The 27,800-nt window shown below is 50.7% G+C and overlaps 2 protein-coding genes across 8 annotated transcripts in view; one reads left to right on the top strand and one right to left on the bottom strand.

Moving 5' to 3' along the window:
- The window catches only part of MMP28 (matrix metallopeptidase 28), a 29,841-nt gene extending 7,639 nt beyond the window's left edge, over positions 1-22,202 (top strand). For 2 of the 4 annotated variants that reach the window (XM_054458302.2, XM_054458304.2), the window contains exons 2-8: positions 8,775-8,854; positions 9,023-9,210; positions 14,709-14,933; positions 17,761-18,006; positions 19,692-19,841; positions 20,081-20,319; positions 21,173-22,202. In XM_054458302.2, coding sequence (XP_054314277.2) covers positions 8,775-8,854; positions 9,023-9,210; positions 14,709-14,933; positions 17,761-18,006; positions 19,692-19,841; positions 20,081-20,319; positions 21,173-21,658 — 1,614 coding nt within the window. In that variant the 3' untranslated portion in view covers positions 21,659-22,202. The remainder of the gene's footprint in view (positions 1-8,774; positions 8,855-9,022; positions 9,211-14,708; positions 14,934-17,760; positions 18,007-19,691; positions 19,842-20,080; positions 20,320-21,172) is intronic. The other 2 variants (XM_054458303.2, XM_054458305.2) reach the window with 2 other exon arrangements.
- C19H17orf50 (chromosome 19 C17orf50 homolog) lies at positions 22,202-27,214 on the bottom strand. 4 transcript variants are annotated; one of them, XM_054458310.2, is made up of 4 exons: positions 27,102-27,193; positions 23,742-24,066; positions 23,478-23,641; positions 22,202-23,111 (listed from the first exon to the last, which is right to left on the bottom strand). In XM_054458310.2, exons 1-4 carry the CDS (start codon positions 27,112-27,114, stop codon positions 23,101-23,103), a joined length of 513 nt encoding a protein of 170 aa, XP_054314285.2. In that variant the 5' UTR covers positions 27,115-27,193; the 3' UTR covers positions 22,202-23,100. The 4 variants fall into 4 exon arrangements, with proteins under 4 accessions (XP_054314285.2, XP_054314281.2, XP_054314283.2 ...); XM_054458306.2 differs by having other exon boundaries at positions 22,202-23,400; positions 27,102-27,165; XM_054458308.2 differs by having other exon boundaries at positions 22,202-23,328; positions 27,102-27,158.
- Positions 27,215-27,800: the final 586 nt, after the last annotated feature.

The following is a 27,800-nucleotide window of genomic DNA, read 5'->3' as shown; positions in this document are numbered from 1 at the left end:
AATGGCACATGCCTGTAGTCCGAGCTACTCAGGAGGCTGAGGTACAAGGATTGCTTGAGCCCAGGAAGTCAAGGTTTGCAGTGAGCTGTGATCACGCCACTGCATTCCAGCCACGGCGATGAGCAAGACCATATCTCAGAAAAAAAAAAAGAAAAGAAAAGAAAAAAGAGTGAGAGAGAGAGAAAGAAGGAGCAGGGATTATAGCAAGAGGTATCTAGGTTACACCTAGACAGAACTCTGTGACTATAAGACTAAGGACAAAGGGGCTGGGTACAGTGGCTCTCACCTGTAATCCCAGCACTTTGGGAGGCCAAGTTAGGTGGATCAGTTGAGGTCAGGAGTTTGAGACCAGCCTGGCCAACATGGCAAAGCCCCATCTCTACTAAAAATACAAAATTAGCTGGGCACGGTGTGTACGCCTGTACTCCCAGATAGTCGGGAGACTGAGGCAGGAGAATCGCTTGTGCCCAGGAGTTTGCAGGAGTGTGTGCGGAGTTTGCAGGAGCCGAGGTCATGCCACTGCGCTCCAGCTTGGGCAACAGAACAAGACTCTGACTAAAAAAAAAAAGACTGAAGGACAAAGGAAAGAAGGAGAAAAAGAAAGGCAGTCAGGCAGAGGGAAGGGGAAGGGGAAGCCTTCACCCAAAATAAAGGAAAGTTGCTGAGTTAACCCCACTGCCCTGAAGTCTTCACTAGCTCCCAGGAGCCAGAGGGTGAAAGCAGAGCATTCTGGTAGCAGATGTTTATCTCTACCCAGGAACATGCTTCAGTCCTGTCGAATGCCTGTGGCCTGTTAGATGACCTGTTTTGGCTGTGATGGAAAACAGGATCCCAGCCCCTATTTGAAAGCCAGAGCCCTCTGCCTGAGCAACTTCTTTTCTCTGCTCTAACCCTGAACTTTCTTGTAAAGCAGAGAGGAGAAATCCAGCCAGAAACACCCCAGTTTGACCTTTTTCTTAATTGAGAGTCAGCTCCCCAGTAGAGAGAGCAGCTTGGCCCTTGCCTCTTTAGTTTTAAAGCCTCTGAGTCACTTGTTTAAATGTAAAATAAAACATCCTAGGGTAAATGTCAGAGGATTCAGATTAGAGTACTGGTTCTGTCACACACTAGGTCACTTTGGTAAGACACTACACTCCCCTGAGACTTAATTTCCTCATCTTTAAAATGGGAATAGCAACACCTGTCCTGTCTATATTCTTGCAAGATCATTGTGAGATTCAAAGAAGGTGTGATATCTTTAAAAACTCTACAGTTGTCTAGGGCTTATTGTGCTCCTAACTACCAGAAAATATTTTCATATATAGAACACATCAAGGCAGAATACCAGCTATCATTCGTCTATTTTTTTTTTTTTTTTTTTTTTTTTGTAGAGACAGGATCTCACTATGAGGCTGGTCTCAAAATCCTGGCCTCAAGAAATCTTCCTGCCCCAGCCTTCCAAAGTGCTAGGATTGCAGACATGAGCCACTACACCTTGCCATCCTTTGCATCTTGACTTGGCTAACAGTGCCAAAGATACACTTGAATGATAAGCACAATCTCAAATAGTCACTATGGGAACAAAAATAATAATAAAATGTAACATGAGATGGAGTATATCATAGGTAAAGTGACAGTTTCTGCATGCATTTGGCAATTTTTAAATTCTTAATTTCATTTCTGCTGCTGAAATTCTGTGATATGGAGGATGTCTAAGAAGGTGAGTCCTGGCTGGGCATGGTGGCTCACGCCTGTAATCTCAGTACTTTGGGAGGCCAAGGTGGGCAGATCACCTGAGGTCAGAAGTTTGAGACCAGTCTGGCTAACATGGTGAAACCCCGTTTCTACTAAAAATACAAAAAATTACCCAGGCGTAGTGACGCACGCCTGTAATCCCAGCTACTCGAGAGGCTGAGGCAGGAGAATCACTTGAACCCAGGAGGCAGAGGTTGCAGTGAGCTGAGATCGCGCCATTGCACTCCAGCTTGGGCAACAAGAGCGAAACTCCATGTCAAAAAAAAAAAAAAAAAAAAAAAGGTGAGTACTACACGCTCACCTACCAAGTGTCCCTTCCAGCAATAAAGCTCCATGAACATAGAGGTAAAAATAACATTTTTAATGGGGCAACTGTCATATAGCTTTCCCAAACCATCTTCTTAGATGTTGATGATGCTCTTGTGAGAAAGGTAAAACAGTATTCTTTCTCCCATTTTATACATTGGGGCACAGAGAGATTAAGTAACTTTGTCTTAGCTCACACAGCTAGTCAGTTGCAGAAGCAGGGATAGAATAATGGATAGAGCTGGAACATATATTAGAGCTCTAATAATCCAATCTCCTGGTCGGGCGCGGTGGCTCACGCCTGTAATCCCAGCACTTTGGGAGGCCGAGGTGGGCGGATCACGAGGTCGAGATTGAGACCATCCTGCCTAACACGGTGAAACCCTGTTTCTACTAAAAATACAAAAAATTAGCCAGGCATGGTGGCGGGCGCCTGTAGTCCCAGCTACTGGGGAGGTTAAGGCAGGAGAATGGCGTGAACCCGGGAGGCGGAGCTTGCAGTGAGCTGAGATCTCGCCACTGCACTCCAGCCTGGGTGATGGAGTGAGACTCCGTCTCAATAATAATAATAATCCAACCTCCTAATTTTATAGAAGAGGAAACTGAAGCTCAGAGAGGCACAGGACTTACCTAAGGACACACAGTTAGCCATAGTACCAGAAATAAAACTCAAGACTCTCAGTCCAGTGCCCTTGCCCTGCCAGTTCAATGATGCAGACTTCCTGACTCAGGCCTTGGGTTCATTTTGCTGCACCTCATCATTGGTCCTGCCCTGTGCAGAAATGGCCAAAATTTCCCTTCCCTCAGGCACTAAATAGGCTAGGCTATATGCACCCTCCCAGGACAAGTCAGGACCGATGCAGGCCTAGAATCCCTAGCACTGTGTGATTCCACCAAGCTGGCTGGATCCCAGGAGAACTAGTTGCATTTTACCCAGACTCCACAGCCACTCCCAGGGACTTTCAGAGGTGACTCCCCAGGAAAGTGGTCCCAGCCCTAACCAAGGGGGTAAGGCATGTTGGCACAAGCTTTTAGGCCAGAGTAGGGTGAGTCACCTAAGGGGCACAGCCTTCCAGCTTCCTCTCCATTCAGCTCAAGCCTTGGGCTCCCTAAGAGAGAGGACGGGTGGAAAATAGAGAAGAGAGAAAACCTGGTCCTTGAACTTCAAGGCCAGGAGGAGCGGTCTAGACTCTGCCTCCTTGAAGTGGGGCGGGGATGATCCCAGGTGGAACTCAGAGAGTCCTTAAGAGAACCACTGAACAAGCCCCCAGGACAATGGAAGCCTAGAAGGAAAATGACCCCCAAGAGGGTTTGTGGTCAAGCTGGGATGAGAACTGGAGCTCCACCTCCCAGTTTTGTGTCTTCTCCTCCTGGGATCCCTTTGTCATGCTGCCACTCCTCTACCCTGACCCCACACCCCTGCTCCTTCTACTGTGCAGAGTAGACCATTTCTCTCACCTTTGCAGGAGGAAACTGAGGCATGAAAAATGCCTCACAGAAGAGGGTTAGGGACACCTCCAGGAGCAGAGGGAGTTTCAACCCCACCACCTCCACACCCGGGAATGTGGATCTGCCTCCACTCCACAGAATGTGAGCGCACTCAGCCCTGACAGCATTAAGGAGCCCCTTCCTGTATGTGTTTTAAATTTTTTTGAATATATGCATGTTAAGCATAAAAGTATAAGGGAGCCCATAAATCCTGATAATCCCTGTTATAATACTTCAGTGCTTTTTTTTTTTGGAGATGGAGTCTTGCTCTTGTCGCCCAGGCTGGAGTGCAATGGCATGATCTCAGCTCACTGCAACCTCCGCCTCCCGGGTTCAAGTGATTCTCCTGCCTCAGCCTCCCGCGTAGCTGAGATTACAGGCACTGGCCACCATGCCTAGCTAATTTTTTGTATTTTTAGTAGAGACGGGGTTTCACCGTGTTGGCCAGGCTGGCCTTGAACTCCTGCCCTCAAGTGATCCACCTGCCTCGGCCTCCCAAAGTGCTGGGATTACAGGCATGACTGCGCACAGCCACTTCAGTGCTTTTATAGAAATATAAAATGTCAAATTCTTAAAATTTCTTTTTCTCGTTCTTTCAGTGGCTCTGCTTGGCTGGTGTCCCGGGCACATGCTCATTCTGCTTACTGAGATTTTAACTCTGCCTTGCAACCTACAGGGTCCCAGAGGCGAGTTAGGAAGAAAGGCCCAGGACTTCCCCTCTGAGGGACCCCTGAAAAAGGCCCTCACCCCAAACCCCCATCCTGCCCTCCACCCCACCTTGCCTGCCAGAGTACTAGGCACAGCAGCCCAGACAGGAAACAAGAGACGCCGCCAGTTAATTTCCCCTCCCTCCCACTCTGTCCAAGGCTTCAGAGTTCCAGAACCGGAGCCAACTCCCTGATAAGGGCTGGGTGTGTTTGTAGAGAGAGGCACAAGGGAGTGCCAGCCATGCCGACCTGTGACCTGGTCTCTCCCAAGTCACTCACCTAGCAAAACTGCCTCTAAGGAGACATTAATTCCCTGGCTACCTTTAGAAAGTCCTCTGTCCATCCTCCCCAAAGGAAAGGGAGGAGACAAGGAAGAGAACCAGGCATCCAGCTGAGGTCAGGCAAGTCTGAGACAGAAGCACCTGAATTGAGAACAGAGGTATAACTGCCATGTTCAAAACAGTTCCCTTTTTACAGATGGATTGCATTCCAAAAGTCTGTTGTTAACATTCCCTCTAAGGTAAATCAACCAGATCAATTGTTTATTGAGTATTTACTATGTACCAGGCACTATGCTAAATGTGCGTTCTTTTATTTAGTCCTTCTGAGAACCCTGAATAAGATCAAGAATAGATTGAACTTATTCTCACTTTGTGGATAAAGAAAGAGGGGCTCAGAGAGATTAAATAATTTGTCCCCAGCCGGCTGGATGTGGTGGCTCACGCCTGTAATCCCAGCACTTTGGGAGGCTAAGGCGGGGGGATCACAAGGTCAGGAGATCAAGACCATCCTGGGTAACATAGTGAAACCCCGTCTCTACTAAAAATACAAAAAATTAGCCGGGCGTGGTGGCAGGTGCCTGTAGTCCCAGCTACTCAGGAGGCTGAGGCAGGAGAATGGCATGAACCCTGGAGGCAGAGCTTGCAGTGAGCTGAGATGGTGCCACTGCACTCCAGCCTGGGCGACAGAGCGAGACTCCGTCTCAAAAAATAAAAATTAAAAAAAAATAATTTGTCCCCAGCCATCTGGCAGAGTCAGGGTTGGGAACAGATTTTCATTCCCAAACCTGGCGGCTATACCATGATGCCACACGATTTTGAGCAGGAAATAACTTCCCAAATTAAGCCACCAGAACACTTTTAATCCATTATGCATCCAAAAATAGTGTACATTTGCAAAGGGAAAAAAGGAAACAATAGTTCTGAAATACTAATGAATTAATGCAGAAAAACAATGAAATGGACTAGGAAAGTTATGTAGAATGAGGAGTCTATGAAAAGTTGCTTTATTGAGAAGAGGATGCGGAGGTTGCTGAAAACGAATGTGAATTAAATCCACAAGGGGAAGCTGGATACTTGCAAAGATTTAGGGGTTTGCTGGTCTTAGTATCTAGCTTCATTCCTAACTTGTGCATTTTCCTTGAGACAGCAGCTATGATTGGAATTATTTTGAGTTAAGAAATACAGCATGGTGGCCAGGCGCGGTGGCTCACGCCTGTAATCCCAGCACTTTGGTAGGCTGAGGCAGGCGGATCACGAGGTTAGGAGATCGAGGCCATCCTGGCTAACATGGTGAAACCCCGTCTGTACTAAAAATACAAAAACAAAATTAGCTAGGCTTGGTGGCGGGCGCCTGTAGTCCCAGTTACTCGGGAGGCTGAGGCAGGAGAGTGGCGTGAACCCAGGAGATGAAGCTTGCAGTGAGCCAAGATCGCGCCACTGTACACCAGCCTGGGCGACAGAGCGAGACTCTGTCTCAAAAAAAAAAAAAAAAAAGAGAGAGAGAGAAATACAACATGGTAGGCATGGTGGCATGCAGCACCTGTAGTCCCAGCTATTTAAGAGGTTATAGGAGGATCACTTGAGTCCAGGAGTTTGAGGCTGCGGTGAGCAATGATCATGCCGGTGAATAGCCACTGCACTCCAGCCAGGGCAACATACTGAGACCCCCATCTCTAAAACATAAAACATAAAAAAGGAAAAGAAAAGAAAAAAAAATACAGCAAAGAAAAGTGGGTGTAAGAGAAGAAGACAGAAAATTATTTCTGTATAGGTAACACAACAAGGAGGGGTAAAAATTGAGACTGTGTAGGTAGAAGAATTCTCCACGTAGAAGAATTATGCAGCTGAGGCAACATTCTTTTTTTATCCAAGGTGACATTTATGTAACTTTGTCAGTGAGAAGGGCAAGCAGGGAGCCAAGTGCATCGTCTGCCCAGAGGGTAGAACTGGTGATAGGTGAAAATAATAGTCACACTGTTCTCTCCACTGGCCTCAAATAACTTGATTACTGAGAGAACAGCTTCCAGGTGTGTTAGGGTAGGCGGAGTCAAAGGTACCTGGACCCCGAAATGTTCTCAATTATACCAATTTCCCCAGAGGAGCTCGTCCTGGTCCACAGCTTTATATCACCTACATGCTGAAATATTCAGGCTGCTGCTTTGAGCTCTAGGATCATACAGCCAATGCCACTTTGAAATCTCCAAGGTAATCTTAAACCCACGCACCCCCATCTGTATCTCCTGCAGGCTTCCTCATACATTAAATAGCATCACCTTCCAAGCCAAAAACTTAGGAGCATCCTGGATTTCTGTCTTTCATTCCCCACCAATTAATCCATCAGCAGGACTAAAACAAACCTACACTTCTTATCCTGGCTGACAGCCCTGCCTCTCTCTCTGACTTCATCTCACGCTCTGTTTCTTCACACTTACTGTGCTCCAGACTTCCTTCTGTTCCTTAAACATGTCACTGTCATTCTAAGCCTAGGGCTTTTGGATTTGCTGTTTCCTCTGTCTGGAACACCCTTTCCCACCTCATTGCATGGCAAGCTTCTCATTCTTTAGGACTCAGATTACGTATCAGCTCCTCAGAGACTCGACTCCTTCCTGACCTTCTGATGTGGTTTCTTTAAATTATTCTCAGTCATATCACTTGGCTTCTTTTCTTCATAGTACGAATTTATGTCCTTTATTTATTTACTTTTTTTTTTCTTTTTGAGACAGGGTCTTGCTCTGTCGCCCAGGCTGGAGTGCAGTGGCATGATCTCGGCTCACTACAACCTCTGCCTCCCAGGTTCAAGTGATTCTCATGCCTCAGCCTCCAGAGTAGCTGGGATAACAGGTACCCACCACCACGCCCAGCTAATTTTTGTATTTTTAGTAGAGATGAGGTTTCACCATGTTGGCCAGGCTGGTCTCGAACTCCTGACCTCAGGTGATGTGCCCACCTCGGCCTCTCAAGGTGCTGGGATTATAGGCGTGAGCCACTGCACCTGGTTTAGGGATGTCTTATTTTTTATTGTACCTAGCAGAGTACCTAGTACATTGCATTAATTAACAAATGAATGAATAAAAGAAGCTTTCTAATTCAAAAAATACGTCTTTTAGAGAGTCAAGTTTTTATATCAATTATAAGGTTAGTGGTAAGTGCATTTCTTGTTCTAGGACCTTTAATATAGCTACATTTGGGCTGGGCACGGTGGCTCACGCCTGTAATCCCAGCATTTTGGGAGGCTGAGGTGGGTGGACCACCTGAGGTCAGGAGTTCAAGACCAGCCTGGCCAACATGGTAGAACCCCATCTCTACTAAATACAAAAAAGTACCCAGGCGTGGTGGTGTGTGCCTGTAATCCCAGCTACTTGGGAGGCTGAGGCAGGAGAATCGCTTGAACCCGGGAGGCAGAGGTTGCAGTGAGCCGAGATTGCACCATTGCACTCCAGCCTGGGCAACAAGAGCAAAACTCCATCTCAGAAAAAAAATAAATAAATAAATAAATAAATATATCTACATTGGTGGGGAAGATAACTGTTTTTTTAAAAATCCAGAATTAGACAATTCACAACCCAGCCATGGCAGAGCTATCATCTGATAAGCTCCTAATCAATACCAAAAGATATTCTAAAGAATGTAGTTGTTTCAGGATGCATATGAATAGTGTATATGCATGTAACACATAACACATATTATAATAGCCACTCTGTATGGAGTCCCTCCTATGTAACAGGCACTGTGCTAAGTGCTTTATAAGCACTCTTGTGATTAGTCCTCACACACAAAAAAAAACCCTGTAAGGTAAGTACTAGTATTAAGCCCACTTTGCAGTTGAGAAACCTGTGGTTTAGAGAAGTATCTTACTAGTTGGAATTCAAACGTAGGTGGGTCTGACTCCAGAGCCTGTTACTCTACTGTCTGGCATGTCCTGCTAGATTCCTACCGATGCCATAAAATATGGGTAGGTACTGCTGGCCCAGTAGGTACTGCAGGGCAGGTACTATTGGCCCAGTTTTAGGCATAAGGAAGCAAAGGTTCAGAAATATTGAGTGACTTGCCTGAGATCATCAGTTAGTCAGTGGTGACCTGGAATTGAGTCCAGGTCCTTTTGACTTTAATCCCAGAACTCATTCTGCTATAGCTTATAGACCCTCTTGGGCAAAAGACAAGAGGTGAGACTGGGCAGGATGTATGTGCCCTGGGCCCTTGGGGACCAAGGGAGGGGAAAGGATGCTATGGAAAAAACAGATATTCCTCTCTCCCGCAGGCATTCCTAGAGAAGTACGGATACCTCAATGAACAGGTCCCCAAAGCTCCCACCTCCAGTCGATTCAGCGATGCCATCAGGTAGGGTGGAGGGATGTGGAGGACTTGGGGTAGGGGTGCTAGGATGCCAAGCTCTGACCATTTCCTCCCTCCTCCTGGAAGCCTAGCTGGCCACACCCCAGGGAGGCAGACCTCCCTGCCCTCACCCTTACCACTCATCCTCCCCTTGTGGTCCTTTCCTCCTGACAGAGCGTTTCAGTGGGTGTCCCAGCTACCTGTCAGCGGCGTGCTGGACCGCGCCACTCTGCGCCAGATGACTCGTCCCCGCTGTGGGGTTACAGATACCAACAGTTATGCGGCCTGGGCTGAGAGGATCAGTGACTTGTTTGCTAGACACCGGACCAAAATGAGGCGTAAGAAACGCTTTGCAAAGCAAGGTGAGCACTGTTAAAATCCGGCTAGGCCAAGATTTCCCAGTGTCTTGAAGCCAATGGCTAGGAAAACAGCTGAGCCCGGGACTGGACTTTGTCAGTAACCTCTCTTCCCTAGGGTACGGGAGGAGTGGGTGAATAGGGCCTCTTGGCTTGAGGACCATGATTGTGAATACAGACATTTAAGTCAGAATGACACCTACATTGATGAATTTTCATTGTACAAGTGTTTTTCCAGATCAAACACAAAACCCATGTAATTCCTTGATAAATTTTCAATGCAGGGCAGTTAAACTGTTGCTAACATTTTTCATTTATATTTACTGAAGTTATTTTCATCAGAATTAATTCTTTTTCATAAGTTATTAAACAAATGTGTGATCCATTGATTTACTTTGTCCATAGCATATTTTTAACCACTTTATTGAGATATAGTTCACATCCCATACAATTTACCCATTTAAAGTGTACAATTCAGTGGTTTTTAGGATATTTGCAGAATTGTGCAACCATTACCACAATCTAATTCCAGAACATTTCATCACCCTGAAAAGAAACCCCATGCCCATTAGCAGTCATTCCCCCTTCTCCCCCTCCCCTAGCCTCTGGCAACCGCTAATCCACTTCTGTCTCAATGGATTTGCCCCTTCTGAACATTTCATCATAGCACAGTTTATACATTACAGTTTCTGCTGTCATGATTTTCCTCTTGTAGCTTTATTTTGTTTCTTTCTTTTCTTCTCCTCCTTCTTTTAGCCAAATTTAATATTCCAGGGGTTAAATGGTACAGATCTAAGATTTATGATGGTTTGATTCTTTTGTCAGTTTTTCACAAATAACTAGTTTCACTATGCATAATTTTTTTTGAGACAGAGTGTTGTTCCGTCGCACAGGCTGGAGTCAGTGGCACAATCTCAGCTCACTGCAACCTCCGCCTCCTGGGTTCGAGCGATTCTCCTGCCTCAGCCTCACAAGTAGCTGGGGCTACAGGCACATGCCACCACGCCCAGCTAATTTCTGTATTTTTCGTAGAGACAGGGTTTTGCCATGTTGGCCAGGCTGGTCTCGAACCCGCCTCGGCCTCCCAAAGGGCTGGGATTATAGGCGTGAGCCACCGCGCCTGGCCTACCGTGCATAATATTAACAGCCTGATTGTTTTTACTAAGTCTAATTTTCTCTGCTCAATTTTTGCAGCTTTCAAGACTTCTAACAAGATGGGGGTTTTTAACCAGGTTTTCATCTATCATTAATTTTACTGTGAACACTTCGGGCCATTGCCACTTTTAATCTGTGTTGACTACTTTTACTGATAGTATTCATTAGGAACAGGACAGAAGGCACATAGTTTGTTCTCATTTCTTAGCTAACCTGTAAGGAAATTGTGGGCATTTCCCCTTCACTGTTGGAGGGTGGCTGTTTCCAGGTGTTTGCCAAACCAATTCTGCTTCACCTACATGCCCAGCCACTCTGGGTCCTCAGTACTGACTGCTTGCTTTCCTGGTAAAGCAAGGAATCAGCAATGGGGTCCGGCTCCAGAGTCAAGATGCCCTTGGTGTCAGCATGTTCTGTGTCCCACCGTGTTTCTGGGCAATGGAGAGGAAGAGTGAAGTAGAAGAGCAGAGAGCTATGAGTTCAAGAGGCACTGGTAGAACAGAGAGCAGCATCCCTGGAGCCAGAGGCCCCGGGTTCAAATCTCAGCTGTGTGTCCTGGGCCAGGTCACTTTGCTCACTGAGGCTCTGTTCCTTCATCTGAGACATAGGCCCTTCCAGGTTGCAAAGGAGAGATGGTCCTTGATTACCAGGTGGAAGGGGCTTGTTGTGAGAATGCAGTGGAAAGTGGGGCAGCCCCAGAAACAGTCCAGCAGCTATACTTTGACCTGAGCTCTGGGGCTGCTTCCTTCTGGCTGTATCTCACCTTCTCATGCCCCAAAGGAAGGATCTAATAGAGTTCATTTTTCACTATACAATTTCGAGCATCTCTCTCTCTCTCTCTCTCTCTCCTTTTTTTTTTTTTTTTTTTGAGATGGAGCCTCGCTCTGTCACTCAGGCTGGAGTGCAATGGCGCAATCTCAGGTGACTGCAACCTCCACCTCCTGGGTTCAAGCAATTCTTCTGCCTCAGCCTCCTGAATAGCTAGGATTACAGGTGCATGCCACCATGGCAGGGTAATTTTTTTTTTGTATTTTTAGTAGAAACAGGGTTTCACCATGTTTTCCAGGCTGGTCTCAAGCTCCTGACCTTAGGTGATTACCCACCTTGGCCTCTCAAAGTGCTGGGATTACAGGCGCAAGCCACCATGCCCAGCCAGAGCATCTCTTTTTGATAGAGGATAGTATTACTCAGTTGCCAAATAAAATATAGGATGTCCAGTTAAATTTGAATTTCAGATGAACAACAAATAGTTTTTTAAAGTTAAAAAAAGAAACTTATCTGGCAGCTGGGCACAGTGGCTCACATCTTTAATCCCAGCACTTTAGGAGGCCAAGGCGGGCAGATCACCTGAGGTCAGGAGTTTAAGACCAGCCTGGCCAACATGATAAAACCCCGTCTCTACTAAAAATACAAAAAGTAATTAGCCTGGTGTGGTGGCACGCACCTGTAATCCCAGATACTCGGGAGGCTGAGGCAGGAAAATTATTTGAACCTGGGAGGTAGAGGTTGCAGTAGGCCAAAAATTGCGCCACTGCACTCTAGCCTGGGTGACAGAGTGAGACTGTCTCAAAAAAAAAGAAAAAGGCCGGGCGCAGTGGCTCACGCCTGTAATCCCAGCACTTTGGAAGGACGAGGCGGGCGGATCATGAGGTCAGGGGATGGAGACCATCCTGGCTAACATGGTGAAACCCCATCTCTACTAAAAATACAAAAAATTAGCCAGGCGTGGTGGCGGGTGCCTGTAGTCCCAGCTACTCAGGAGGCTGAGGCAGGAGAATGGCGTGAACCCGGGAGGTGGAGCTTGCAGTGAGCCCAGATCGCGCCACTGCACTCTAGCCTGGGCGACAGCGAGACTCCGTCTCAAAAAAAGAAAAAAGAAACTTATCTGGCAACCTCATTGCAGGTACCTGCTCCTCCTGCCTGCCTGCAGGCCTCCTGTTCCTTCACTAAGCTGGCAGAGGTGGGGGGCACCAGGGTGTATCTGGGGTGGAAAAGGAAAGAAGAGGGGAATGTATATTTATTGAGTATGCACTACATGCCCAGCAGCTCCACATTGCTGTCTCATTTAAGCCTCACATCTTACCATGGGGAAAGTCTTATCAACCCCATTTTGCACATGGGGAAACTGAGGCTTGGAGAGATTCCATAATTTGTTATGTAAGTTTGCAAGTAGAGGTACTGGGATTCTAACCCGTGTTCTTTCCACAGTGTCAGTTCCCTGCTGGGAGTCGGAACTCCAGGGTTCTGCCCAGGCAAAGCTTTTAGCTCTCCTCCCCCTTCCCATACTTTTTCCTTCCCTCTTCCTTTTTGAACTTTGGAGCAAGGGTGTCAGGGGGTACAATGCCAGGTGCTACTAGGGCCTGGGGGTCACCACGAAAACCAGCCCTCCCTGGCCAGGAGTTTGGGTCAGGGCCTGAAGTGGCTAGCTTTCTCCATGGGAGAAAATCTGGAGGGAGACAGAGGCAAGGGCTCAGACTGCTGGCCCCCGGCCAGATCCTTTCTTCCTGGCAGGCACACCAGCGACACCCCCTACCCTGCTCCTCTCTCAGGAAAACAGTCGTTTTCTCTCAATTCCCATTCCTATTCATCCTCCCTATGCTTCCCCCAAACACACACATGCACATACTCAGAGTTTCCTACAGGATTTTATTCTGAGACCTGTCACCTTCACTGGCGGCCTAGAATGAGAAAACTACCCACCACCCCCTCTTCTGCCTGTGAAGTGAGGGGCTCCACTAGCTGCAAAGAGGCAGAAGGAGCCATCTCACACTATGCTAATGGATTAAAGGTTTGTGAGGGGAAAGAAAGAGCCTGGGAGACTGTCCCCCACAGCAGGGTGTGAAAGAGCCCAGCGACCATTGAAGACTCACAGCGTGCCCAGCAGAAGCATGACTGGCACATCGCAAACCCTCAGCCGCACCTCTGGACCCCAGGCCTTCCCTCTGCCTTCCTTGTCTCCCTCCCCTCCTTAGAGTCATTCCCTCTCCCCTCGTTAAGGGTTGGTCACTGGCTGGGAGGCAGAGGTTGGGTGGCTGCCAGGCCAAACAGGCCCAGGGAGGTGGCATTGCCTTGAATGGAGCTTGGCTCAGGGGTGGGAGAAGGGATGTGCCCCTCCCCCACTTGCATTGGTGAGGAGAAGGGAGTCCAGCTCCTCTGCTCTCCAAGACCCTCCCTTACATCTGGAGAATCTCAGCTCATGCTTTGACCGGAAGGAATGATGTTTGGGCAGATTTATCAGCCTGGAGTCCTGGCAAATGTGCCTGCCTGTCTATGTGGAATAATGGAAGAGCCCTGGATTAGGTGTCAGGGCCTGCCTCAGCTACTCACTCATTCCGGGACCCTGGGCAGGCCCCTTGTCCTGGGGTCTCAGGTCTCAGTTACCGCACCCTTGGCCCAAGAGTCCTGCCTCCAAGCCGCAAGTCTTCCACTTGAGGTTACTATCCCAGCCCCTGAATTTGCAGGGCTCAGAAATAGCTCACAAGAAACTCGGGATCTGGCGCTTCCAGCCATGCTGCTGCCGGGTGCATGCTGAGCTGCAGATGGGCCCAGACTCAGTTGACGGGGGCTGGGGCAAGAGGCCAGAGTCTCAGCCCTCAGGGAGGAGTTGCAATTTGGGGCAAAGGGAGAGAAACCCTTAACAAAGCAGAGATGGAAAACTTTCTCTCAGTCAGTGACAAAACACACGCTTTGTTCTTATTTGTTTTCACCTCAGAGCTCTCCAGAGTCCCTGAGGAAGCGAGGAGGAGAGGGGCGGGAAAGAACCTCAAATGAATGAGTCTTGTGGTTGTTGGCTGGCCGTAGGCCCCAGGCCCTGGAAAGGGCAGAGTGAAGTGTCTAGAGGTGGCAGGAGGGTGTGAGGCCTGAAGAGAGATGGTGGGGGGCAGGGGGAGTCACAGCTGTGGCCTCTGTGGCCCCACCTCTCCTCCACTCTGACACTGCAGGGAGGGGCTGGGATTTGCTGGTAGCAACAGACACAGAACTGTTTTCAGACTCAGCCCAGGCTGTGGGGAAGAATAAGACCCTAGACCAAGGGTTCAGACAGACTTCTTCAGATTGGGGGCTTCTCCTGGGCAGAGGCTGCATCCCCTCCAACACACTGGGACCTCCACAGTCCAAGCCACTGTACTGGGGACTGTCCAGGGTAAGGGGAGTCCTCTCAGTCTGAGGGCTGCCCTCAGCCAGGCAGTATCGCCCCAGTCAAAGGGGGAGCTGCCCAGGGCAAAAACTGTGTCTTCCCCATCAGACCAGGGGCTGCTGGGGGAGGGCCTACACCTCACCATCGTACTGGGTCTGTGGGGACCAGAGTCAGGCTCTGCAGCAGGTGTGACTGACGTGGGCTTTCTGGGTGGCAGGTAACAAATGGTACAAGCAGCACCTCTCCTACCGCCTGGTGAACTGGCCTGAGCGTCTGCCAGAGCTGGCAGTTCGGGGCGCCGTGCGCGCCGCCTTCCAGTTGTGGAGTAACGTCTCAGCGCTGGAGTTCTGGGAGGCCCCAGCCACAGGCCCTGCTGACATCCGGCTCACCTTCTTCCAAAGGGACCACAACGACGGGCTGGGCAACGCCTTTGATGGCCCAGGTGCTGACACAAAGCCTCCCTCCCACACAGCAGGAGGGGACCCCAACTTGGAGAGGCAGTTTGGGGGTGGCAATGAAGCATTCACCCTCCCTGTGGCCTTGGCTGAGGCACATCTCCCTGCAAAGAACCCTCAGTCTCCTCATCCTAAAATGGGAACAGTGGTCCCTGCCCTATTATGTGTCACATGTCTGAAGGGACAGTCAGATGAAGCTCTGCAAGGAAAGTGCTTTGCAAATTCTCAAGAGTATTATGCATTCTGGGAGAATCTCCCGAGGTTCCGTCATCCATCCTCTGCCTCTAGACAGGCCTGTGCTTCTCTTGTTCTCCAGAGTGGATGTTCACTCCAGAGCCCTAAAAAACATCCACTGCCCACCACTGCTCCGCCACCCCCAACTACCACAGCCGCTGCCACAGGGCAAGAGGCACCCTACTCCTGACAGCCCTGACAGGGAAGTGCTTCATATACCTATACCACAGATAGTTCTGTTTGTCCCCAACCTGAAGGCTCTGGCTGCAATTTAAACCGCTCTCTTCCCCTTCTGCCCAACGCTAGCCTTCAGAACCTGAATATAGGCTATTTGCACATTTCCCCTCCTAATGAAGAAAGGAAACCTAATCAGACCCCTTCAAGCTGGGGACTTAAGCCCTTGCATGGCCTGGGAACTTAAGCCCCCACCTCCCTCGCACCCTCCTGCTTTCAGTCAAGCCTACCTACAGCAAAGCCCACATCCAGGCCCTGCTGCTGGGGCCTGGGTTAGGACCAGGAGAAATTTAGGCTTTGCAAGAATCCACATGTAGTGCACACATGCACCTATTTGTAACTGACTTCATCCACGTGACCTACCTGACATGGTTCTATCCATACCTAGTAAAGGCAGCATTGTACTGGGAGTAAGGACATCGAGATCCCCAAGCAGTCCTCTGATTTGGGACAGATACTTTGTCTTTTTGAATAGTGGTCTTCTCTCCCAAACCTGCCCATCCGTCTCCCAGTGAGAGTTGAATAGAGTGAACAGTGCTCGAAACAGCTGGAGACATATTCAAAATAGGCATGTATTCCTCCTACATGCGGCTGACTTTCCATGCCCCCAGGAGGCTCTCGTTTTAGTCCAGCACCCCCATCTTTGCCAGTCCCAGTTGGCCTGGGGTCCAAGAAGGCAAAGCTGGAGGGACCCTCAACAAGCTTCTATGCAAACTTTATCATAGTGCAGTTTTCTGACTCCTGTGTCAGGGTCACCTGCCCCTGTGGAAGGGGAATCATTAGGGGTGGTACCCTGGCACCTGCACATCTAATAAGCTCCATCTGGGGCACACTAAAAGCTTGAAAATCACTGATCCGGCCCAACTCCCTCTGCTCATTCCTGTTAGAAGTAGAGAGAGGCCCCCCAGAGGTGCCCTGGCAGAGGAGGGCAAGAACGCAATTTTATATATATATATATATATATATATATATGTATATTCACTTCTATATGTATGTATATTTTCTTTCACAAAAAGTATATATTTTTATGTATGTATATTTTCTTTCATAAAAAGTATATATTTTTAATTATTTTATATATACTTTTTGTGAAAGAAAATATACATACATATAGAAGTGAACCATCTCAAGTTTAGCCTGATGAACTTTCATACACTGAACGCTCCCAGCACCCAAATCAAGAAACAGAAGGTCCCATCATGCCTCCTTTTAGGGGTAACTATACCTACTCCTAGATCTTTTTGAAAGTAATTCTTTTTTTTTTTTTTTTTTTTTGAGACGGAGTCTCGCTTTGTCACCCAGGCTGGAGTGCAATGGCGCGATCTCGGCTCACTGCAAGCTCTGCCTCTCGGGTTCACACCATTCTCCTGCCTCAGCCTCCCGAGTAGCTGGGACTACAGACGCCCGCCACCACGCCTGGCTACTTTTTGTATTTTTAGTAGAGACGGGGTTTCACCATGTTGGCCAGGATGGTCTCGATCTCTTGACCTCGTGATCCGCCCGCCTCGGCCTCCCAAAGTGCTGGGATTACAGGCGTGAGCCACCGCACCCAGCCTGAAAGTAATTCTTAAGTGGCCCTTATTATGTGCTAGGCACTGTTCCAAGGATCACTTTTTTGTTGTTGTTGTTTCGTGTTTGTTGTTGTTGTTGTTGTTTGAGACAGGGTCTTACTCTGTCACCCAGGCTGGAGTGCAGTGGCGCAATCACAGCTCACTGCAGCCTTGACCTCCTGGGACTCAAGAGAGCCTCCCACCTCAGCTTCCCAAGTAGCTCGGGCTACAGGTGCACACCACCACGCCTAGCTAATGTTTTTGTTTTTTAGTGGAGATGAGGTCTTGCTTTGTTCCCCAGGCTGGTCTCGAACTCCTGGGCTCAAATGTTCCTCCCACATCAGCCTCCCAAAGTGCTGAGATTACAGGCGTGAGCTACCACACCCTGCTGCATCATTTGTAATACACATGTACACACACACACACACATTCATTTATTATTCAGAACAACTCTGTGAGGAAGAAGCTCACCATCATCATTCCCATTTGCAGATCAGGAAGTTAAGACATAGAGAGGTTAAGCTAAATGCTGAAGGTCATACAGCTAGTAGATTGTAAAAGTAGGAATGGCACCCAAATTGGTGGGCCCACGCCATATCTACACCACAGTGCCTCTTAGGCGTCCACAGCCTACTCATCTGTTCACCTCTGCACACTTCAGGTTCTGCCAGATTTTAGGAGGGAAACTATACAGCAGAAAACAGCCACACACACCCCAGTGGCATTTGCGCTGGGCCGCGAGTACCTGGGGGCGTCGTGGGCCGTGGCACACACTGACCTTCTGCCCCGCCTGCAGGGGGCGCCCTGGCGCACGCCTTCCTGCCCCGCCGCGGCGAAGCGCACTTCGATCAAGATGAGCGCTGGTCCCTGAGCCGCCGCCGCGGGCGCAACCTGTTCGTGGTGCTGGCGCACGAGATCGGTCACACGCTTGGCCTCACCCACTCGCCCGCGCCGCGCGCGCTCATGGCGCCCTACTACAAGAGGCTGGGCCGCGACGCGCTGCTCAGCTGGGACGACGTGCTGGCCGTGCAGAGCCTGTATGGTGAGGCCCCGGGACATGCCCTGCTCTTGGTCCCACCCCTGCCCCCCAGGCCTCCTGTCCTTGAACGCCGGCTCCTCAAATAGGATTTCCCATCCTAAACGCATAGATCTGGCCTCCCTGTCGCCGATTCGTCCCAATTCTAAAGCCCCATGCCACCCATCAAATCTGAAAAACCTCGGACTCTTGCTCCCCCGAGTCCATGGCCCTCATCTCTCCATCAGTCCCAACTAATTCCTGTGCACAGTACCCCCAACCCCGCCCCTTGCGTTCCACTTACTGGATTTCTGCCCAACCCCCAGCCCCCGCAGCTCCCGCTCACATCACGTCCCCGCCCCATCACCCATACCCAATCCTTGGCCCACCTCTTCCCCGATCCCAGACCCCAAAGCCTTCATTCTTGCCCCAGCCACTAGCTCTACCCCAGCCTTTCTCTCACCATGATGCTGATGCCCCCTACCCCCAAAGCCTGCCCACCTCTGCCTGGTGGTGGGCTCAGACCAGGTCTTCTTCCCCAGGGTGGGCCAGTGCTACTGCCCTGGGACCTATCTCAGCCCAGGGCTGTCTCCCTCAGAGTGCCATGGGCAGAGCCCGGAGGCCTGGGTTCAAGTCACCTTCCATCCCTGATTAGCAGATGCTCTTGGGCATTTTCCCGTCGTGAACCCTCAGTTTTACCTTCTGTGAAAAGGGATAACAACTGAGGTCCTGCTTACCTCACAGGGCTGTTGTGCTACTGGGTATGAGCATGCTTTGTAGCCTAAGAAACGTATACCCTGTAATACTAACAGCTACTATTTCATGAGTACCTACCATGGGCCAGGCACTTGACATGCAACACACCCATAAAGCATGCATCTTTTTGTCCACAGATCAAGATAATGGGGCTCAGAGAGGTTAGGTAACTTGCTTAGGGTCACGCAGCTAGGAAATTGCAGACTGGGATTCAGGTGATGGTACCAAACAATAAGCTTGTTGGACTCTGCTTCCCTCCTCTCATAAGTGAAGGATAGTGATGTAATTATTATAATTGCTGTAGTTATCTCAGCCTGGGTCTCTGGACTCTGCCCTCATGACACCTGTGTTGCCCAGGAATCAGAGAAGAGGACTCCCTGACCCGCTTAGTTCCCTTGCTTGATACCCCACTCCGATTTTATCTCAGAAGGTTCCTCTGTCCTAGGATGTTGGGTAGAAGAAGATTCCTGAGTTTAGTTTGATGGTTAGCACCAACAACCAGGAACAACTCTTTTTCTTTTTTTGTTTTTGAGACGGAGTCTCGCTCTGTCACCCAGGCTAGCGTGCAGTGGCATGATCTCGGCTCACTGCAACCTCCACCTCTCGGATTCAAGCGATTCTCCTGCCTCAGCCTCCCAAGTAGCTGGGACTACAGGTGTGCACCACCATGCCTGGTTAATTTTTGTATTTTTAGTACAGACAGGGTTTCACCATTGGCAAGGCTGGTCTCAAACTCCCAACCTCAAGTGAACTGCCTGCCTCGGCCTCCCAAAGTACTGGGATTACAGGTGTGAACCACCACTCCTGGCCCAGGAACAACTCTTAACCCCCATTCCCACTCTCCTTCCTTGCCCCTCATATTAGATAATCATGAAAGTAACCAAGGGAAGGTCTTGAGTGCACAGCATACCCTCTACCCTATGTGTGTTCTCTCTCTTATTTCCTTACTCACAAAGGGAAGCCCCTAGGGGGCTCAGTGGCCATCCAGCTCCCAGGAAAGCTGTTCACTGACTTTGAGGCCTGGGACTCCCACAGCCCCCAAGGAAGGCGCCCTGAAACGCAGGGCCCTAAATACTGCCACTCTTCCTTTGATGCCATCACTGTTGGTAAGAAGGTCCCACTGGTGCTTTGCTTCTTTCTCTCCTTCCACATCTCTTAGGGTCTCCAGAGCTGTAGTACAAGGTGGGGGGATGGATTGTAAAAGCCAGAAATCCCAAGCCACAGGCACGCTGCAGGTAGCAACCCCACACCCAGCAAAACACTGCTTCTCCCTGCCCACTTTCCCCCCTGTGCCAACTGTACACACCATACCCTGCGCTTGTCCATTTGGGAAACTGGCTTCCAGGACGGCATCTTCCCTGGAAAGACAGCAGGAAGCTGATGGTCACTCCTCAACTCCCTCTCGTCTCTGGGCAGACAGGCAACAGCAACTGTACATTTTTAAAGGGAGCCACTTCTGGGAGGTGGCAGCTGATGGCAACGTCTCAGAGCCCCGTCCACTACAGGAAAGGTGGGTCGGGCTGTCCCCCAACATTGAGGCTGCTGCAGTGTCATTGGAGGATGGAGATTTCTACTTCTTCAAAGGTACTGGCTCTGGGGCAGCTGGGAAAACTGAGCCGTAGAGAGGGGAAGGAGCCCAAGGTCAAAAGAGGACAAAAGAGGGGAAGACTCTCACACGAGTCCGTGGTGGAGTCTCTATTCCAATTTGAACCTGTGACCCCAGGGAAGACTCTCTATCAGAAGATACCTTTCAGGGATGGATTAGGGAGCAGCAAGTGTCAAGGTCCCAGGGAGAGCTTCAGAGAGGAGTCTAGAGGGAAGCAGAGGACTGCTCTGGAGTTCTGCAATTCAGCAGAAAGAGCTGGATCTTCCTTGGAATCCTAGCTGTGTGGGGTTGGATGTGTCGCTTAACTTTTAGAGTGTGCATTTCTCGAATGGGGAAAACAATACCTCAGATTTGCTGGGGAAGGAATATGAAAAGAGAATATTGCCTGAAGAGTGTGCAATATCTTACTAGATACATGGTAATACTTAGGTAAATAGTATTCATTGATTTGTTCATTCATTCAACCAATATTGAATGCCTTGTATGCACTAGTCATGGTTGGATATGTTAGGGATACAGCAGTGAATGAAACAAAAATCCTTGCCCTCATATAATTATTAGTAACGACGGCAGTGGAGAAAGCTCTGGGCCTTCCTTTCGGGGCTATCTGCCCTCTGCTGCCACCTGCTGGAAGTCTAGACAATAACAGGAGTCACTACTACCAGCCTGCTATTTATAACTAATTTGTAGTGCAATCCGTTTGATTGACATGAATACCAACCATCGTGGGCTCCAGCTTAAAGGAGAGCAGAGGTATGGGGGACAGAGGTGGGGTAGAGGGCCAATGGGTGACAGCCTCTAGCTCACCCTGGCTCTCCCAATTCCCCACAGGGGGTCGATGCTGGAGGTTCCGGGGCCCCAAGCCAGTGTGGGGTCTCCCACAGCTGTGCCGGGCAGGGGGCCTGCCCCGCCATCCCGACGCCGCCCTCTTCTTCCCTCCTCTGCGCCGCCTCATCCTCTTCAAGGGTGCCCGCTACTACGTGCTGGCCCGAGGGGGACTGCAAGTGGAGCCCTACTACCCCCGAAGTCTGCAGGACTGGGGAGGCATCCCTGAGGAGGTCAGCGGCGCCCTGCCGAGGCCTGATGGCTCCATCATCTTCTTCCGAGACGACCGCTACTGGCGCCTCGACCAGGCCAAACTGCGGGCGACCACCTCGGGCCGCTGGGCCACCGAGCTGCCCTGGATGGGCTGCTGGCATGCCAACTCGGGGAGCGCCCTGTTCTGAAGGCACCTCCTCACCTCCGAAACTGGTGGTGCTCTCAGGGCGAAATCATGTTCCCCACCCCCAGGGCAGAACCCATCTTAGAAGCCTCTGAGTCCCTCTGCAGAAGACCGGGCAGCAAAGCCTCCATCTGGAAGTCTGTCTGCCTTTGTTCCTTGAAGAATGCAGCATTGTCTTTGTCTGTTCCCACCACATGGAGGTGGGGGTGGGATCAATCTTAGGAAAAGCAAAAAAGGGTCCCAGATCCCTTGGCCCTTTCCTCCAAGGACTTCTATCCTCCCCAGGCCTTTGTTTCTTCTGCTAAAGGTACAGTTCCTTTCAAGAGGTGACAGCACTGGGATCCAAGCAGGGGGATGAAAAACTCAACAGAGATATTACAGACCATTTTGCAAGACTGTGCCCTTCTCCTCAGGACCTCCTGGCTCAGTTCTTGAAAAACGGTGTCATATTTAGTTAGAGGCCCCACCCCTAGGAAGCATGGTTGGGGATGAAGGCACAGGCGTCTCCAACCTCAGGGGCCTTTTGTGGGGTCAGGACGCAGAGTGGGAGGGAGACTGATGCAGGCCTACCAGTCCCTGGCTTTTTGTCTGGGGCTAGAATAAAGAGGTGCCTTCAGCTGGTGGGCCAAGAGGCAGGAAGCAGCCTTCCTTGGAGCAGTTCTTCCATCCTTTGCTGTGAGAGCAGGTGGGCATGGGTGCAGGGGAGGCCAGGGCCATGCTCTTCCATCCAAGCCAGGGCCAGGCAGCTGTGTGTGTGTGTGCAGAGCTGTGATGGAGAGAGGGGGCCTGCCTCTCCTCAAAAAGCAAAATGTCCTTGCAGCTCCAGGCCAGATGGAGAATGATGTGCAGCAGGGAGAGGTCAAGGGGCCTTCCTGGGGCTCCGCAACACTGCAGGCGCTGGGGATGCAGCCTCCACAACAGGCAGCCCTGCAGGCTGAGGGTGGCCTTGTGCTCTCACAATGGCCCCATTCTCCAGGCCACACACGCGGCATTCCCAAAGCTCCTGCTGTCTGGCCAAGAATAGCTGGGATTCCTGGAGAAGGAACCAGCTCCCCAGCCTCCCTGTCTTCTGCCTCCACCCATGCCAGCATTTATTTTAGCATCTGGTTTTCCAGGCTTCTCCCACCCCTCCACACCTGCTAGTGCCTGGTATGCACAGCATTGACCTCAGCAAGCCAGGGCGTCTAGGGGAGGCGAGAATGGTCTGGCAAGGGTTCAGCCTTCGGCTCCCCAGGGCCATTGTTGGCCCTGCCCGTTCACTTTCTTCTCTGCGCAGTGGGCAGAAGGGTCTTTGCCTTTGGATACAAATGTTTGTACCGTTCTGGGGTAGAGAGGGAAGAGGCTCCCTGCCCACACTTTTACCTCTGGCTTGAACCCCAGGAGGATCATCCCCACGCGGAGCCACCTGCGCCACCTCAAAGCACTGACACTTTGATCAGAGGTTTTATTGAATGGTTTCAGGGAAAGAGGCAGGTTTGTCAGAGTGATGCGGGAACCCTGAGGTTATTTTCTCTAGGCGATGACTCTGCCCACTGGGTCAGAGCGGATCTGAAATACCCAAGAGGTGAAGGTGAGGCTGTGTGAGCGGACAGAGTCAGGTGTGCGGTGGCGCTGGTGCTGCGTGGGGGCGGGGAGCCCTCGGTGGGCGCTGTTGACAGCGGGCTCTAGGTTATGCTGGGCTCTGCGCTGGGGGCGCTAGGTGACAGATGGGAACCAAGCACCAACAGTGGGCCTTCTTGACGGATGGGGGCGCTCTGGGCAGCAGCTGAGAAGGGGCAGTCCTGTGGAATGCTTCGAAGAGGGCTCCGAGCTCCAAGAGAGAAGGTCGGTAGGGGGTCTGGGGCCAGGAAATGATGGAGGGCACAAAGGCTGGGAGTGGGGGCGCTCAGGAGCTCCCAGCGGCCCCCGCCTTACCCAGATCCGGGTGATCCAGAACGCAGTGCGCCACATAGGCTGGGTGGATGTGCAGACTCCTGCATTTCTTGCAGAAAAGGATCTCGCAGCAAGCACAGCCCCCGCGGCGCGGCGGTCGTCGCCGGATCTCCAGCACGCACTGCTCCTCCGGGAGGCTCCGCTTCCTGCCGGCGGGGACCAGGCGCTCAGTGCCTGGGGCCGCCCCTCCTCCCTGGGGCCACGGCACCGCCTCCCTCGTGCCCCGGTCGAGGAGCGCGCAGTCACCTGTCGGTGGGAGCTGTTAGGCCGCCCAGCAGCGCTAAGGGGCCGAGCCAGCCCCAGAAGCCGCTGTCCGCGCGCCGCAGCAGCGCCACCTGCTGGGTGCTGGACTCCTGGCGCAGCGGGCAGTAGGACACTGAGCGCCGCTCGCGGCCCTCGCCCTCCTCCGCCACCCGCGGCGGCTCCTCGCCCTCCGTCGCGCTGTCCTCCAGTGGCCTCTGGTTGTCCTCATCCTCATCCTCGTCCTCCGACCCCTCCTTCCCTTCCTCTTGCTCCGCCTCCTCGGCCCGGAGCTCTTCCGTTTCCTTCTTCCACAAGGGGGTCTTCACACCTGCGGGCCGGGAGGAGGTCAGGGCAGTCCTGCTGTCCCCGAGAAAGGGTCCAGAATAATTTTTCATTTTATTATTTATTTATATATTTATTTATTTTGAGACAGGGTCCCTCTCTGTAGCTCAGGCTAGAGTGCAGTGGCGTGATCTCTGCTCACTGCAACCTCTGCCTCACGGGCTCAAGCGATTCTTTTGCCTCAGCCTCCCAAGTAGCTGGGACTACAGGCACGCCCCACTGCGCCCTGCTAATTTTTGTATTTTTAGTAGAAACGGGGTTTCACCATGTTGGCCGGGCTGGTCTCAAACTCCTGACCTCAGGTGATTTGCCCTCCTCGGCCTCCCAAAGTGCTGAGATTACAGGCGTGAGTCACCGCGCCCGGCCCTCGATACTTTCTCAAAAAAATTTTTTAAGTCCAGGCATGGTGGCTCACGCCTGTAATCTCAGCACTTTGGGAGGTCGAGGCAGGTGGATGGCTTGGGCTCAAGAGTTCGAGACCAGTGTGGGCAACAAGGTGAGACTCTTTTTATTTCGCTGCAAAAAAAAAAAAAAAAGCTGGGCGTGATGGTGTACACCTGTGGTCCCACCTATTTGGGAGGCTGAGGTGAGAGGAAGCTGAGCTAGGGAAGTCAAGGCTATAGTGAGCCATGATTGCACCACCGCACTCCAGCCTAGGTGACGAGTGAGACCCCGTCTCCACAATTTTAAAAAAAAAATTTTTTTTTGAGACAGGGTCTCACTATGTTGCCCAGGCTGGTCTCTGAACTCCTGGCTTCAAGCAGCCCTCCTGCCTAGGTCTCCCTAAAGTGCTGGGATCACAGCCACGAGCCACCTCCCCTGGCTTACTGATCCTTTTTTTTTTTTTTTTTTTGGAGACGGAGTCTCGCTCTGTCGCCCAGGCTGGAGTGCAGTGGTGGCATCTCGGCTCACTGCAAGCTCCACCTGCCAGGTTCACGCCATTCTCCTGCCTCAGCCTCCCGAGTAGCTGGGACTATAGGCGCCCGCCGCCACGCCCAGCTAATTTTTTGTATTTTTAGTAGAGACCGGGTTTCACCATGTTTGCCAGGATGGTCTCGATCTGACCTCGTGATCTGCCCGCCTCGGCCTCCCAAAGTGCTAGAATTACAGGCGTGAGCCACCGCACCTGGCCACTGATCGCATTTTAATAGGTGGTTATTTATAGAATATTTTATTTTCTGAACGGGATTTCCTTCCTCCAAGTGGGTCTTGCCTTAAGGAAGCCCAGCATCTCCGCTGGTGGGGTGGGCAGGCGGGTGGGCTTACAGCACCTCTGTATGATTAGAAAAGGTGCCTTATAGTCAGGGAAATGGAAAAAGGACCCTCTATGGGCAGACCAATTGGGAAGAGGCTGTCCTTAGGGTGAGCCAATTAGGAAAAGACGCTTCTTCCTTCTTCCAGGCTTGACTTCAGCCACCACTGTCCCCTCTTGCTGGTGCCTTTGTTCAGGGCACAGTTACTACAACTACAAGCAGTAGCCCCAGCAGGAAGTTCATGGGCTGACATGGAAACTAAGCTGGCCTCCCCTAGAAGGTGTCCCCCGCCCATTCAGCAAACATTCACCAGGCTTCATGCATCCTGTGTCTGTCACATCTGGATAGCTAGGTTTGTAAAGGAAAGAGGGGAGGAAGGCAGGGAAGACACAACTCGTCGAGTTTGCTATGGAAAAGTCAAGAAACATTTCTAGGCAGGGCACGGTGGCTCACGCCTGTAATCCCAGCACTTTGGGAGGCCGAAGCAGGCAGATCACCTGAGGTCGGGAGTTCGAGACCAGCCTGACCAAAAAGGAGAAACCCCGTCTCTACTAAAAATACCAAATTAGCCAGGTGTGGCAGTGCATACCTGTAATCCCAGCTACTCTGGAGGCTGAGGCAGGAGAATCACTTGAACCCAGGGGTCGGAGGTTGCAGTTTACTGAGATCACGCCACTGCATTCCAGCCTGAGCAACAAGAGCGAAACTCCGTCTCAAAAAAGAAAAAAAGAAAGAAAGAAAAAGAAACCTTTCTATTGATCCCAGTCCATCCTATTTAAAGAGCAAAGGGAATGCTCATAATTGGTGTTCTAGCCTTCTGGTTGTAAAAGGCCAGGCCTAGTTCACAGCTAGAAAAGGGTTCCAGAGATGTTTCAAGAGGAAGGGGAGGAGGAAAAGGAATTGAAAACAAAGGGTTGGACATTGAGTGCTGCGCTATGGAATCTGGACTTTGCCTCTCAGCAGTGAGGAGCCACTGAACATTCTTGTAGAGGGACATGTTCCAAACTGTGTTTTAGGATGTTCCCTCTGACAAGACAGAGGGAGACCCCACTTAGGAGTCATTACAGTGGTCCAGGCCAGAGAAGACAAAGGTCTGAACAGGAGCAGGTAGAGATGATGAAGCAGATGTTAAGACTATTCTGGAGCCAGATGTGCTGGCTCACACCTGTAATCCCAGCACTTTGGGAGGCCAAGTCGAGAGAATCACTTGAACCTGGGAGGTTGAGACTGCAGTGAGCTATGACAACACCACTGTACTCCAGCCTGGGTGACAGAGCAAGACTGTTTCTAAAAAAAAAAAAACACAGGCCAGGCACAGGCACAGTGGCTCATGCGTGTAATCCCAGGACTTTGAGAGGCCAAGGTGGGTGGATCACTTGAGGTCAGGAGTTCGCGACCAGCCTGGCCAACATAGTGAAACCCCATCTCTACTAAAAATACAAAATACAAAAATTAGCTGGGTGTTGTGGCATGCTCCTGTGGTCCCAGCTACTTGGGAGGCTGAAGAACGAGAATCACTTGAACCCGGGAGGCAGAGGCTGCAGTGAGCTGAGATCTCCCCACTGCACTCCAGTCTGGGTGACAGAGCAAGACTCTGTCTCAAAAAAAAAAAAAAAAGGAGTATTCAGGAAGGGGAAAGGAGAGGGCTTGCAGCTACATGGATGAGTAACTGAGAAAAGGTTGGACTTCATGGCGATGGGCTGGATTGTCCAAGCTAGGGTCAAGAGGTCCTGCCCTCCAGCCCCACCCTGCCTCCAGCCCCACTCACCATGCTTATCCATTCTTCCCAAGGCTGTGCCCTGCTTTCCCTGATCAGAGACTGGGATGTGAGAGGGTGCCCAGAACCCATAGAACTTTGTCTCATGTCTAGGGCCTCTATTAGATCACAAGGGGTAGGGCTAGAACCTCACCTGCCCATAAGGCTCTGCCCAGGAATAATTTCCTTTTCCAGAGCCTCCCAAAGCATTAATAACTCAGGTGTCTCCTACCTTCCCTCTTAGGAAGGCATTAAAGGGGAAGAGAGGATGGCTTTGGCCCCCAATAAACTGGGTTCAAATCCCAGCTCTACCACATAAATATAAAAGTTATCTGATGTTCAACATGGTATCTCTCTGACCCTCAGTCTCTTCATCTGTAAGTCAGAGATAGTAATACAGTACCAGGCTTTACCTGGCCTACGGGAAGCACTGAAAGCATTGGGTTTGTTTTTATCCTTATATTCTGTCCTCCTCCTCCTGTCTTATCCTTATCCTTCTTCACCCCATGCTCTCCACTTCTATTTCCATTTCATTGCCAGTACCAAGGAACACAAGGGAATGGTGCCAAGTCCAGTAGGAAGTAGGACTGGGGCACCAGGCTGGTATAGCTCCTGGATATTGTGTATTTGTGGGGGGGCAGCGGTGAGGGAGGGAGTAAAATCAAGGAGCTTCAGGAAAATCCTTTCCTTTCCTGGACTCGAAGTGGAGTA

The sequence above is a fragment of the Pongo pygmaeus genome, chromosome 19 (genome assembly GCF_028885625.2).
Source record: "Pongo pygmaeus isolate AG05252 chromosome 19, NHGRI_mPonPyg2-v2.0_pri, whole genome shotgun sequence".
Taxonomy (NCBI): Eukaryota; Metazoa; Chordata; class Mammalia; order Primates; family Hominidae; genus Pongo; species Pongo pygmaeus.
This window is presented reverse-complemented; position numbering and strand designations above follow the sequence as displayed.